The sequence below is a fragment of the Tigriopus californicus genome, chromosome 5, assembly GCF_007210705.1.
Source record: "Tigriopus californicus strain San Diego chromosome 5, Tcal_SD_v2.1, whole genome shotgun sequence".
Taxonomy (NCBI): domain Eukaryota; kingdom Metazoa; phylum Arthropoda; class Copepoda; order Harpacticoida; family Harpacticidae; genus Tigriopus; species Tigriopus californicus.
Window position 1 is genome coordinate 393,383 of NC_081444.1, and position 15,303 is coordinate 408,685.

General features: G+C 45.5%; 1 protein-coding gene across 1 annotated transcript; it reads left to right on the forward strand.

Moving 5' to 3' along the window:
* Positions 1-4,493: 4,493 nt before the first annotated feature.
* Positions 4,494-9,859, forward strand: LOC131880895 (knirps-related protein-like). Its single transcript, XM_059227616.1, has 2 exons — positions 4,494-5,188; positions 8,425-9,859. Exons 1-2 carry the CDS (start codon positions 5,102-5,104, stop codon positions 9,688-9,690), a joined length of 1,353 nt encoding a protein of 450 aa, XP_059083599.1. The 5' UTR covers positions 4,494-5,101; the 3' UTR covers positions 9,691-9,859.
* The last annotated feature ends 5,444 nt before the right edge of the window (positions 9,860-15,303 follow it).

Here is a 15,303-nt window from a genome sequence, read left to right on the forward strand (position 1 = left end):
AGGTATCAATGAGTACATACATCGAAGACAGAGCATAAATCGATGGCCAGCTAACCACTTCTAGTGTTTGCTAGGGCACTCTAGGCACCGATATTCAACAACCCAAGATCTGGACAACCCTCATAAAGTACCCAAATGGAATTGTTTCAAAATACGAGTGATTGACGAAGATTTTTTTTGTATGAAAAGGAATGCAAAAATTGGATGTCAGGCTTAAAGAAGGAACATTCGACAATAGGCTTCAATTGATCCCAAGAATCTTAGTTTTACATTTCAGACGTCCTATCACTTGAAAGAAACCTGTGCCAATGTGAAAACACGATATTCCGGCCAAAGGGCTCCGATCTGTTCTGGAAATGGTTTGCTTCAAAGCATCACACGTTTCATCGACATCTTTATAACCATTGCCTTGGCGCTTAAATCTTCCTACCAAATCAGTTAGAATCTATTAAAGTTAATAATTGACTTTCTATCAAGGGCAAAAACATACAGTCTAGTAGTATTGATATTTCGAAGTAGTGCAAGGGCAATCAAGACTTTTTTCGGAAAACTCGTCTTGATTTCTTTTATTGAATTTCTTTAGCATTTGGCCTAACTTCGTTTTGGCTTGAAAATGAAAAGTGCAAGTCTTGAAATACGCCTTGCTTAATGATGGAAAACATAGGCCTAGTGCAGGACTCGCTCCGACACTATTTTGAACATTTGTGGGCTTGCTAAAATCTCCTTTTTTGCACGAATGAGAATTTCAACCTACTTTTTGGGGTGTTAACAACATTTTCAACAAGATATTTGCACAAGCCAAAACATTCTATAAAATTCAACCATTCCCTTTGTTTGTTGATTTTTGACAAGATTTTCCAACCATGACGGAGCATCCCATTTCTTGTCATTTTATGAACATATTGCTCCCGATCATTTTTTCATTTCTCCTCAACAATTTAACTACTAGACAATACACTTTATCATCCCTACATTGGTTCACACATAAAAAAGAATAACTATTAATTAACATCACATGAGGGACATGAGCAGGATTGTCTAAGCCTGGTGTTCAATCAGGGGCTAGGGTTGGTAGTTATCAATTGATAGAACTTTCTGATACCAGCAGCTTAATTAACGACGGAAATGGCTATATCTTCCACTAACTTGTAAGTAATTGAGCTCTAATATTTGCCTTCAAATTTCGACATTTTGGAGGAGCCATTGTCGCCCTTAAACGCCAATGAAGTTTTTGAAGCTCGTTGGGCCTGACCTCCATAAAAAGGAAAAAAAGCAACAATCGTGACTGACTTCCCCCTCTTCCTCTTTTCATTTTTGAGTAAATGGACATATCAAGGTTCATCATGATCTCAAAGCTTCTCATGCATGGCATGGACCATGTTTGCGGCCTAAGACACTCCAAGAGCTTGGAGAGACATCACGCTACTTGTAAAACAATCGACTTAATTTTGTCTGGAAAGGGGCTTAGAAAATCAATTATCTACTGCTTTGGAACCTTAAACCAGGGGTTTGTTATTACTTACCAAGTTTTAGCGGCGAAGTGATCTAAGGAGTTACATGAAGGCAGTCCTGGGCTACAACGGTACAACTGCTTCCATTCGAATACTCCGTTTGAAAAGAGAATTAAATGGTTCAGGTGATGAACCGCCAAGACATTTTATGGAACAAGTCAAAGAGAAAGGGCACTAGTTTACCCGAGATTGGTTGTGAATCCTCCTTAGCTGTGTGCGCGTAGCATTCTCCCCCGTTTAGCCGTGCTCGTTTGAGTTCGTTCAGGTTTTATTCACGGAGGCGATAATTTTCCACACCCGAAACCGAGAGGCACAAAAAGTGGTCATTCAAAATCAGCAGAGGTGATCTGGACCTCTGGATCGACCCCATCATCCGCTTCTCGGCCACATAGTACCAGTGTAGGTATTGCTTGCATGTACGTAGTATCTCAGCCATCTCGAATACCACCACTATTTGCTGGTACTACATACCGTAGTAGTGCTTCAACTGTAGGTACATACTTAATAAAGCGACTAGTAGGTTAGAGCATCATTGGAGCTGGGTTTGGCTGCCCGGTTGTCTACATATGAACATAATGTATCCAGTATGTTATACATGGTGTCGTCGCCCCTGTGGATTACCGAGTGCATTAAAGGTGAATGGTGGTGGCTCGGGGAGGAGGTTTGAAAGATATAAATTGCGTATAAAATGAACAGTAGGATGCTGCTCATCTCGGACAATATACCCAAAGAGAGAGACAGAGAGCAGCTCTCCTATCTCGATCTGACAAAGCTGATCGCAGCAAATACACGACCTCCTCTCTACACCATTCCTCATCTCTTTCACATCTCAATGGGGATGATCATGGCTCAGAGCACAGATATTTCACATGCTCAGCAAAATATATGAACTGGTCTATAAATACCTGAGCAGAATTTCCTGGATACTAAGGAAACCAGTCCACAGGGTTTGATTGGGTTCAGTATGTCAAATGAGGTTAACGGTTCAGCATGAACGACAGTAGCTTTGAAAGGAAAAGCTGATGATTTGGTTCAAGTTTACAGGGAATGTATCAAGTACTAACCTTTTTTTTTGCCATCCATAGGATGCCTAATAATGTTAGAATGAACTACCAACATGGGCCAAATAAAAAGCATGAACCGCATTGGCAGTGGCAGGAGCGGCTTCCCTTATAGAGAAACCCTCTATTGGACTAATAAGTGAGGCTATAGGCGGCCATCATGCATGAACGCTCAAATTCCTGAGGGCTATAATAAAAGAAATAAATCACATTTTCAGCGCCACCCTGCAAATATCTGATCGATACTTCACTTCTCCCATCCCATCTATCTCAGTCATTGCGCGTTTCCATCCATGGTGTGGTACTTGAGCGGATCTCTAGCTCAATGAGCGTTTGGAACAGATGTAGCACCTCTTTCGTCAGACTCCGGGCCTCTTCTTGATTTTCCTAGGACCAACAAGCCAACGCAATGTGTGTGTGTGAGTGAGTGTTACACTCAACGTGGGATCAAAGATGGGCGCGATGGAATGAATTCAGAATATGACACAATCAAGATGAGTGTGTTGGCGGGATATCCGACTCATCCAAGCTCTCGCGTGGGCGGAGCAAAACATGGCATTACATTTCCTTGCGCGAATATAACCATTCACTTTGGACAATGGCGGGATTAAAATGTGTCCCAATGGATGCCACAAGAATTTCTTTTCTCACCCTTAATCGACGCAGACATTGGTTAAGGAAGGGAGAAGCTGTCATTTTGTACGTACATGTAAAACGTTAGAAAGCAGGATACGGGCCGTGAACGTGATTTACTCGAATTCATAGGTTCGATCTCAGGTCCACCATATCATCAAACTCAAGAAGAACAATTAATTGTCGCTACGGATGCTAACTCTCTAGAAGTCGCTTGTTTAGTCACATCTGAAATATGTTTTGTCTATTGGGCTCCCATTACTTCAGCATGTTTACAAAAGGTCGAACAAGTTGGAACATGCTCCTTTTGCTTTTTTTAAATATCTCTTCAGTCAAATTTTGGCAAACCCTAAACCACACTCTCTGAAACGCTCTGATACCGGATATGACATTGCCCATAGAAAAGAAATAGAACGATGTGATGGCTAGCTTCTCTGGGTTCACCTTTCTAACAACCCTAGCACCAAAAATACAAAGTAAAATACTGATGATCACATTCCCTGTAGCGATTAAGAAAGTGGTTAAGCAACAAAAAGAGAAGAATGCGAACTCCCTAAATCTAAACTCCTCTAAAATATCCCTAGCCAGGCTTAGATGGAACAAGGGAGGAACATGCAAGTACACGTTGGTCACATTCACATCTTGTTTTGAATGGAATGATATTTTACATGCAGTCCTGATCATAAATCGGCTAATCGCCATAATGTAAGGAAAACCTTGCCGGCTACATGGAGCGATGAATCAATCAATATTGGTTTATTATACTCGTTTTTTTGTGGCCAATTTCTGGCCATAAATTGACCAATACACACTCCTTCCGCAAGACGCGTTTTTGCCTCGATACCGTGTTTCTTGTGCTCTACGCTACAAGGTAACGTACTTGTGTCTCTCCGTTCACAATCCAGAGGGCAAGCTACTCGTAGTTCTCGAACTCGGGGCCTCGCGGTCTCGTCTCTTACGAACTCAAATGTGTGTATGTGCGTCGTGTGCGTGGGGCATGTGTGAGTGTATTCATGTATGTGACTCGTCCGCGTAGAGTGCGGATCGACCCAAAAAGCGTGAAATGAGGTTTCCAAGTCACCACACTCCTTCGCCCTTCTCGTGTTCACTACGTAAATCTGGGTTCGTCTCGTTCCCGGGTCCAACGAGCTCGCTTCCCGTCACTTCCAGGCCACAACGAACTCAAATGTCGGTCGGCACTCTCGGGGCGCCTCATCTTCGAGGAGCTCTTTCCGTTCGCTGGATGGCATAAATGCCAGCAGGGCCTGTTTTCGTTCAAGCGCTCGAGACACAGAAAAAAGGTCTCTCTCTCTCTTTCTGTTATGATCGCCAGGCCCACCAGAGATTTGAACGCCCGCAAAACGAGAGTATCTCACTCCGAGGAGTGGCGCTCAACCACACCAGAGAAAGAGAAAGAGCGAACCATTTCAGGATTTTCCCCCATGAAGAAGATGAGCTGGAGGATTAGACGACAGAGAAGAAGACGAGTCCAGAGATCGGGGGCTCTTCTATGTAGTTGGGCCCTGGCACTTCTCTCATCATCATCATCATCAACATCATCCAAGAAGAAGATTTTTGGTGTAGCCCGCAAAGAGTACCTAGAGGGCAAAGAAGAAGCGCCCCTCATTGCCATTGCTGATCTTTCCAAGGAGGAAGGAAGGAAGGAAGGAAGCTTGCTAGCGAGCTAGCTAGCAAGCAAGCATGAAAGAAGCAAGGGCCACTCCTTGAGGAACACCATCACATTTTACTCTGCCCAAGTGACTTACTTACTTCCACGACCTATTGGACTGAATGAGTTTCGTGAAATCAGTCGAGGACACCACTTGAACCTGTCCGGTTCATATCCACCAAACATATTTATTTTCTCAACCCCGGGGGGGAGGGCTCAGTGAAATCATGTTCGGCTCATCCAACCCCCATCCTCATCCGCATCTGTCTCATCCTCATCTGTCACCGTTTGGAAACCCCTTTGATCAGACCAAGGTAAGTCTCAGACACTTTGTCCAAGATTCCTCTTCATCTCTGACTGCTGACACAACCTCTTTGCGATCTACCATCTACTTGTACGTACCTCTCTAGCCTCGCAAGCTGGCCGTTCTGAGTATCCGCCTCAGACCCTGAGGTCGATGAAAAAATAGACTTGTTCTTTATGAGCTCATTATGAAAAGGCCAATCTCATTATGATGGGAAGCGACAACACTTGAACTCACGACTTTTTCCCCGAACTAGAATACTCAATAGAGGCGTGGAAGACGCGGGGCCGCGAGATAGAAAAAAGGATTGGGCCAAGTACAGGCCAAACAATGAAGAAGTGTCTGTTCTAGGGGTGATTTCATTATTAATAATGAAGGCCTCACACAGAGATTCTAGAACAATAACTCGAGGGGCACAGGGCACTCAGGTAATGATGCAGTGTAATCAAAATCACGATACCCCATTTCGGCTTTTAAAATAGACCGCCGGCGCCATTTGGTGGAACCCTATCTCATCAAATTCTGCGGAGCCCCAAGTTGGGAACAGCATGGGTATCTTGATCAACCAAAAGTGCGACTATTGTCGATTGTTTCCAAGTTCATGCCACTACGGAGTATCAGCCTAGCCCTTCGTTTCAACGACGCTATTATAGTTGGCAAATTACTATCACAAACAAACTTTTTATCTGAGTCTGAAAAGTTGGCCAAAGGAGATCGGAATCAGGGTCCAAAGGCATGGCAGAATCCTGTTCAAGACGATAAAGAAGGCCACTCACTCGGTGTGTTCGTTTTTATGTCCCCTTTTAGTGTCTCAGAGCGATCCTTTTATTCACAAATACTAGGTCAGACCATCTTCAATTTCTTAGTGGACTACTGCCGTACGACCTCTTAGTCTTCTTGCCTTTTGTCACCCCTGACGTTTATTTCAGGGATTTTTTCAGTGGCAAAAAAATTCTGCTCCAGCCTCATCTCCTTGGTCGTGTTATCATAAATCCTCGAACAAATTGCCACCGAAGTGGCTCAGTTCCTGGGTAGCTAGTAGCTACCTACGTACAATGAAGCCTCCTGAACTACATAGCCGGTCCAAGTCTCCATGGATCGTAGTTTGAGAGCCCACCAAGGGCGATGCTAGTATTGCCTCTGTATGCGTGGAATTTCTAGCTCACCAGCGCCTAAGTTCGTTCTTGAGAGTCCAAATCCGACCCATGAGAATAAAATGGCAGAAATGGACCATCTAGTTAGGTAGGTAAGTAGACAGGCATCTTCGTGAACTACTTCCATACACCTCAATGGATGATCTGCTTTGGAGTTGTCTCCTTATCTAGACTAAACGGGCCAGAATATGTTTGTAATGGCAGATGAGTCCAGGTGATCTGTCTTGTCCTCTCGGCTCTGTTTCGCGGTGACAAGTGAGTAATGAGGGTCGTCTACTGTTCTGGGGCTAAAAAAGAGCTTGTTCTTGTCTTCATGGCGTTGTCCAATCTTCAATCCCTTTGGAAATGAAGAGTATGTAGAATGGAATACTAAATCAAGACGTCTTTCTCCTGAAATGGGACTGATTTACGAGCTTCGGCAACGCAACAGCCAGCGATCCAAAATGAGACCGTCACTTTCCCACTGACATAATTATCTCAATGGCCTTTTCAACACCCCATTTCAGCGTCGTCAAATGTTTATGGACTTTAAGGCCGATTGAGGGAAATCAAGCTCCGGTCTTGAATGCTTTTGCTTCATCCAGGAGTGCACCCAAAATGGAATATGGCGGTGTTTTCCACGCCAACCAGACGATGATGGATGGCAATTCAAGTTTCTTGCTTCGTGCTGGTTTTCTTTTGTTTTTTTCCTCCGTCGAGTTAACTTGCCATCTCCATTTCTTTTATTCAGTGTGAAGTGGCAAGTAGTTCCAACCAAGTTGGAAGTTGGTTGTTGGGGAAGGCATACTACCCATACTACCGTCCACCTATACACACTGTTCTTAGTAGGTAGGTAGATAGGTACGTCTTCCAAGTTCGAAGGCGACGACTTATTTGGACTACACAATGTGTACATTACTAAGTGTGATGCACTTAAGTCCAAGAATTTGTCAAGGGAACAATGCGACAAGTCCACTGTCACCATTTGAGATATGGCCTGAATTGAAAATGGAATTTAACACCTTTGAATGCCTGCCTCGCACTCCACTTCATTTCAGCTGGGTGTACGTACGAGCTCACAGTAAGTAGTGGTACGTCGATTAGAGTCTGTGTACAGGCCTCCTCCTCAATGGCTCAAAGGCTTGGTAGCTCATCCTAGTTGTTCCGTTTGATGGTGTGAACATTGCCCCCTTTGGTTGGTCCGACCGGGCGGGTCATAACAATTATGAGCCTGATGATTATGTAGTTCACGTCGTTGAAAAGTGGATCTGCTTTTTTATTCTTTGCGTGAGAAAATATTTAGATTGCCTGTTAGAGCTTGGCCATAAAAATGGCTCTAGAAGCCTTCTTTCCAGTATGTACGCCACATACCGATAGTTATAGAACACCCACACTCACTCTTTTTAGACGATAATCACTGTCGAAAATGCCAAGAAACCATTGAGTTTGGGTTTCTGTGCCACGCAAGACCCGAACGGATTCGGGTTCGTGTAAAGAGAGAGATAACAAAATCTGCGATTCAACCCAACAACGTTCTTGAGTTCTTGGGTTCTGGCGTTCTTGCGTTCGGAATTGTTCGTCAGTTTGATTGATTTTCTCGCAGAGCCTCTGACTACGTGGCAGACCTATTCAATCAGTGGGACGCTGCTGTGAGAGAGGAAACATTTAAAGGTCATAACCTGTTTGTTCCTAATACCCTTCTGTCAAAGGAAAGCATCGCCTCTTATTATAACCCCCTTGAAACCACCACTCACTCGCACCATCACTATCTCCGTCGTCACTACCCAAGTCAGTCAGTCAGTCAGCCTATTTCTTGAGGTCATACCCGGGCCCATTGTTTTCGAGCGACCCAGACTTAACAGACTCAAGCTTCATCCAGAGCATCTGGGACCTACCGCACACTACTTGCAGTAGAATACGCACGCACTAGTGTACATGTATGTAGCAAGGCTGCTGAGTAGTCCCCCAAACGAGTCGTGGTTAGAAGGAAGAAAAAATGAATTAAGAGACGATAGCCCTCCTTTTGTCGTCGACACAAGCGGAAGGAAATGGTGCTAAAAACGAAGGTACCCACCATAGTTTCACTCCTCTTTCCTGCCCTCTTACTTTTCAGATCGACAAACTGGATCCGATGCAGAATCAACTGTGTCGCGTTTGTAACGAGCCAGCGGCGGGATTTCACTTTGGGGCCTTCACTTGCGAAGGGTGCAAGTCGTTCTTCGGTCGGACGTGTAACAACCAATCCGTGATCCAGGAGTGTAAGAACAACTATCGATGCGAAATCAATAAGAAGAACCGCACCACTTGCAAAGCCTGTCGACTCCGCAAATGCCTTCTGGTGGGCATGTCCAAGTCGGGATCGCGATATGGTCGCAGGTCGAATTGGTTCAAGATTCACTGTTTGATGCAGCAGCAAGCTAATGGTGGACCGGCAAGCTCACACGCGGGATCGAGCGCAAATCTGCCCCCGATATTGCCCGCCTCCATACACACGCCCACCATGTCCATGTCCTCACCTGCGTTGACCACTTCACCCTCAGGGTTGTGGAGGCCACAAGAACCTTCGCCCAGTCCTCGATCCGCCATTTCCGAACCGCCTCGACTCTTTGATGTGGGTCTGTCCCGATCGAGTCGTCCCAGCCCTAGTCCGCCCCCGACCTCTACCATCTCGGCCGAGAGGGACTTGAGCAAGTTTCTAAGACTGAAATCATCCGCATCCGGCGGCCTCCGCGAGCCCTTTAGATCAGCGTCGCCCATAGAAGAAAAGCCAGAGGTCCCCATCAGTCACACTCTGGGCTCCCTGGCCTCTCGGTTCCATCCTATGTACTCTCCATTCGGGACCGCTTTGCCTCTTCTCCCGCCCACGTTCAATTTCCCCACTTTTGCCAATCTGCCCCTCCACAAGCAAGCCCTCCTCAGCCCTCTATTGGCGTCTAGTCAGATGCTGGCCGCGGCAGCTGCGGCCCGGAAGGCCTACCCGCTGTTGGCTACTCCCACCGCTGAAGTGAACGTGTCTCGGGCTCCTGAGGACATTTTGGCCGAGCATCGGGCCCTCCTGGAGCGGTTTAGGTCCGTTTCGGCCGAAATGGTGGCTGCATCCGAGCGTCGAGACAACGTGAAGGTTTCACCAAAGAACTCACTGCTCACTCAAAATATCATGGACCTTTCCAAGCGATCCTCGGACGAGGAGAGCAATGGGTCCTCGTCTCCGCCCTCAGTGGGCAGTGAGATCATTCCTCATCTAAGCGATACGGACGAGGAACACGAGGACACCGAGGTCGGGAATCGATCCAAGGCCGAGAGTAACAATAACGACAAGGCCGATCGCAAGACTGTCAAAAAGGGAGACGAGACGCCTCTCGACCTGACCTGTGTTTAAATACAGTTAGTTATACGCAGACTCCATGCTGTATGCACGTGTGTCCGTTCAAAGTTTATTTGTCCTGTAGTTGATGAGCTGTATGGGGTGTCATGGCCCCTCAAACGCGTTGTTTCCTGTTTTGTAATAAATCCCCCTTTCTCCACTTGGAATAAACGTGTCGATGATAGATTTAAAGGGCGTGCCAATCCCGCCCCAACCGATTAACGAGAGCGTTCATTATGTCAATAGATTAGGCTTTCGGATTGCGTTTGCCTGGTGGGCGATGAACCCAGATATACCATTAGGTGGAAATCTAATGGTTCGATCCCTGCTTGCCTGCTCGAGGTCAAGGGTTCGACCCTTGTTATCTGTTTTTGAGTTATGACTTCTGTCAGAATTGAAAGTGAGGAACCATGAAACAACCAACTAACCCGTCGAGCCTGGCCAGTGATTCCCGGGTGGCACCAGACCACATTCGGATTTCTTTCCAAAAGATCATTAGACGATCCCGCTTCATTAGATCCAATCAATCCATAGATCCACCTTCAATTTGTCAGTGGCCTGAAACAAATCCAGACAAGATCCCACTTATCCATCATATCTACCTAATTCACATGTACCAAACAAAGTATTTGTATTGCCCTGAATCATCTTCAAGGGAAAAGATCCAGATCCTACGAGAGGTTATTCTGACATCCCTGGCATCTTTTCGTCCGCACGGCGGTTTCTCTCGGTCGCCTCTACATAGAAACCCATGTTCTACGTATTTTCTTTGGTCATGATGTGCGGTGGTAATGAATTTTTGAAGAGCACCGCTCCGTCGGGAATCGATCATCCAGATCTGTGGCAGGAGTTCTTTCAAGCTCGCACCAAAACCCAAATGCATTATGGACTTTGAATCCCAAAACCTCATTTTCAACCACTTGTCCTACAGTGCTAGATGAGATTCTCCCCGTTCGGCTTCTTTTCAACCCGGGGACGAACCAGGGCTCCTCCAATCTCCAATCTCGTCCGGAGCAGTAAGCTCATTTGGGTGATGATTGGAAACGAGAGCTGCGAAGCTGTAAATGTGACATCCCAATGATGCATGGCTCTGAAACCAATTGTGAATTCTGAATGGACAACAACACATGATCACACACGTAGTGAGCGGGAAAGAGAGGGATACACACATACACAGAGGGAGAGAGAGAGAGAGAGAGTGGATCCAGTTCTCTTTGGTCGGATACATCTCAAGATGGTGGTGATGATGAACCATCTGCGTCCGTCCGAGTTTGGTTCAGAATGCTCCTTGCAGTATCGCAATCCATCTCTGGCAGTCTTCCTTCTCACTCTCTACTCGGTTGTAATAAATAGTGATGACTTGTCGCCGTGTGCTTACCCTCCTCTCAACCTTTATATGGACCTCTGGTCAAGTTTTGTGGCAATTTTATTGATCCAAAATGTGTCCACTGGTTTTAGGTGCCTCCAACAACGGCATATTTCACCCCTCTGGATCTACCGAAAGAATGCACAAGTCCGTCAGTGCTGGACCATTTCTCTCGTACAAAACGCGACCCAGGTATTCTGGTCAAAATATTCACACATTCAAATACAACGATAAGATAACAGTACCAGATGCTAATTTGAATGAGCTGAGAATGGGCTGCTGACATTCGTGGACAGACATTGACTGGGTCAACGATGAAAGACTGAGGTGTACGAAAATGTTGAGACTTTGCTGTTCACTGGGGTTTTAGTTTGCCCTCTTGCTCTGATCTTGATGCGATGGTTAAATGCATTTTCAGGTTCATTGCAAGCCCTCTCAAAGAGTGATGTCCAGGTCAAAGGAGATCATTTAGGGTCCAAATAAAACAAGATGATGATGGCAATCTCGAACCAAATGGAAAAGGAAAACAAGATCCTTCTCAGGGTAAAAAGTAAACGACTTTAGAGCATACTCAACACACCTTGGATTGAAATTGTCCATAAGACTAATGTTTCCCTCCATTCTCATTATGTTATGAGACCAATGCTGGAACCATTTCCAGTTCAGGTAAGCTCCAAAAGCGAGCATGATGATCAAAATTACAAAAGATAAACAACGTCGCAAGTTTTGACTTCAAAAAGCTTTGAGTGGATCCCCTGGGAACGGGTTAAGGGGTCCCAAATTTACAGGCGTATTCTATTGCAAGATATTTATCGCCCTTGACAAGTGTTCCAAGTGGAATCTTTGAAATGGGCCTCTAGACGTAGACGAATCTATTTATCTTTATATGGAGCCTTTGCTTTGGGTGCTTCTATTTGCTTTGAGTCTTTTTCGCATATCCAAGCAGAAAAGCGCAAGCAATGTTTACGCGGGCCGCCAAGAAGTAAAGTTGTTCTATCTTGATCCCATGATCCCGTCGCATGAACGCAAGCGACTGATTGAACCGATTGTCTACGGAGAATTCTAATCCACTCCCCGCGATTAAATTATGGCCATTTTGATGGTCGTCATCGGTTTTTGTCAATCAACGTTTGCCGTTCCCAAGTTCCTTGATCCACCCATTATCCACTAGCATAATGCATGAGACACACTCACTCACGAGCAGATTGACAAATACTTCAGAGATACATATGAACTCTGGAGACCTTTGGGATTCATAATTGTTAATCCTGGATTTCAATCGTCACTGGATTGTTGTGCTTGGTTGAGCATTCATGAAACCTAATCAGAGGCAAGTAATGTTCCAGCTCGGCGCTCGGACTCGTCAAGGAAAACCCACCTCACGTCGGGGTTGAACTTTGATCGGCTGATGCTAGAAGTTGTTGTCCCCGACATCCAATGTATTTCTTGGCACACGGATCCAAGTCTCTGATAGGCGGTTTTTTGTCTTTCTCCGTCTCTCTCTCTGGGAAAGACAATGAGGTCATGAGAGACGAAGGAGAGAGACTCTTCGTGGACAGACGGAAGGAGGATGGAGACAAACCAAAGCAAAGTCGTTTCTATTTTGGTTCGAGCTGAGCCCGGATCGGTCTGGTTCTTTGGTTTTCCGAGGAGGTGCTTTTTTGGTCAGGTGACAATGGTTTTATCACCTCTCTTTAGGGTCAAATGAAGGAAGAATATCTGGGCTTTTTATGGTGCACACTCACAAATACTCACAAAGAGAATCTCCACTGGGGATGAACGACTGAGATAATGTTCAGTGGTGTGGAGGAACCCGGCAATGGATGCATGCACATTGGATATCCGTGTGGAATAAAACAAAACAGAGACACGGCCAGCAGCCCAGTTCAAAAAGTTAAAGGGCTTCTTCACCTCCTTCTCGTTCGTCTTCCCTCTTTTTCGGGTCTGGACTGCTGAGATTTGTTGTCCCCCGATAACATCTTCGCCACATCCTGCAAATAAGCCGGTCAGTCAGTGCTATTTATTCAACCGACTTCGAGATCGTTCCGAATTCAATCCTCCACTCCTATTACTCAACCTACCCCGGAATATGTAAGTTCATTAGGCAAAAAAAGACGAGTTGAATTCATGAATGCTGCTGCTATTCTTTGAGGTGGTGGTAGTTGTGGTGGTTCTCCTTCATCCGACTTGAAGAGGACGCTTGATTTTTTTTCACTCATTCTCTCTTTTCGTCCTGTTCATGTCCAAGCAATGGTTTGTTTGGTGGTTTACTGGCACTACTGTTACTGTAATGTTACCGTACGTGTGGCCTGCTGAGGTGAATACGGTTCAACGCCAGGCGGACTGAGGAATCATTACTAAGTGGCTTTAAAGACCCCTTTGTCGCCCATGTCAGAGTCACATTTGCACACGCGTTAAAAAGTGCCATTTTTGCAGTTTTCTCTCCCTTCATTGGAGGCCAACAAAACGTGGACAGAAGGAACGAGAGAGAGGTCCAAAGACCCAAGAACCATCTCAACTAGCTACAGTGCCAGTTCAATGAAAGAGGAAAAACGTACAACGGCATCAATCAACACTTCCATCTTGGTCATAAGAACGCGAAGTGACCCGCTTGATTGGCCAGGGATCATCCTGTTGAGGTCACGCTGTGGACTGTTTCAGTCAGAATGCCACGCTGAACTAGGACAGTAGTGCCATAGTGGCTCTAGGGACAATGGTCATTTTTAAACACTTTGAAATGCGAGCTGTAAATTCCAGGCTGTTTTTCTGGCTCATTTCCTGACCACGACCGAGCTGAGCCACTTTTTTGTGGGAACTCAACCATCTTCAGTGGTGGTGCTGCTGTTGTTGGGCTGCCGTGGCTGCTGCCTGACTGTCTTCATATGCTTTACACATATGTCACACATGATAAGGCGGAGGAGGCTAGTTGGCAGGCTGAAGTGGAAACGAACTCAAATGATGGTAAACCAGCTCTAGCAGGAAAAAACGCAGAAATGTTTTGTCGAGTGTCGTCTTTTTTTTCCCCTCCCAGCTTTGAATGGTTTTGTGCATTTTCAAGCTAAGCACAGGAGATTTCGAGATGGTTTTGCCATGGGTCTTTACATGGTGAAAGGTTGATTTATTAGCTTTCCGAAAGACAACTCTTATTTTCTATCGTCAGGCAATCTTGTTCAACCAACACACAAAGATAATCTTTCCTACCGGACGGCTTTAACCCAATCAGCCCTCGTCCAGTCTTATCGGCAGCCCACTGGAAATCAATCAATAATCTCCGAACCTCGAATAATGGAGCCTTATGGATTTTTATTGGCCAATATGGCACCTGAATGGTAGCCGAGATGACACCTGGATACATGACAGATAATCATGGTGAAATAGTGAGAGCGAAAAATATCTCGGAAGCAGAGCTGGATGGCATTTGCTCATCCGCTGTTTTCAATTTGAGTGAGTGTTCAAATTGGTTTTTCAAAGCGGGAAGTTTGGTCGTTTCGTTGTTCGAACCTTTTCCGTTTTCTCCGCCTTCAAAGGTCCGATTTGCTTGGTTTACCAGAACCAAATCCGTTCTCCATTCCTCGAAAGGAAACCATCACGAGGAAACAAATTCACCCTCAACACGAGATCATCAGGCTTTTCCAACTACAAGTTCAGACACCGATCACAAATGAGATCCTCTGGCCAGCTATGCTAATACAACACACGCAGCGTTTTGAGTCTTCTGAGTGAATTACCCTCATTTATGAATAAAAAGGCTGTTAAACCCAGCGTTGGGAGGGTTTTTGATTGGCGCTTATTGTGCGAAATCGGTCTCTTAAGGGAGCAAATTTCTTTTACGACGAACTAGATGACGATTACGAGCCGTTCACTCACAGCAGCGCTCCTTGGGAGATGGACTTTTGTGACAAAATAAACCCACATCCCTTGTAGCGATGATGACTTTTAATACCCTCATCGTGTCATAATTTTATCCTCAAAATATGCTTTTTTTACGACCAACGGTCTGGCCGTTGGGCTGGGGTAGCAAAATCCCCATTTCGTGGCGGGTCCAGTAGTCGTCGTCTCCAACGGGTGAACGTAGATCTTGATGTCAAGTGGACCAACGTAGGTGGTCCCTTTTTACTCCAACCCTTGAAGAGAGCATAGATGTACTGAAAGAGCCTCAGCTTCCTCTTACCACCACCACCACCACCACCACCACCACCACCACCCAGATCACTACAATCACTCTGAGAAGCCACGGAGAGAGAGTGAGAGAGAGAGAGAGA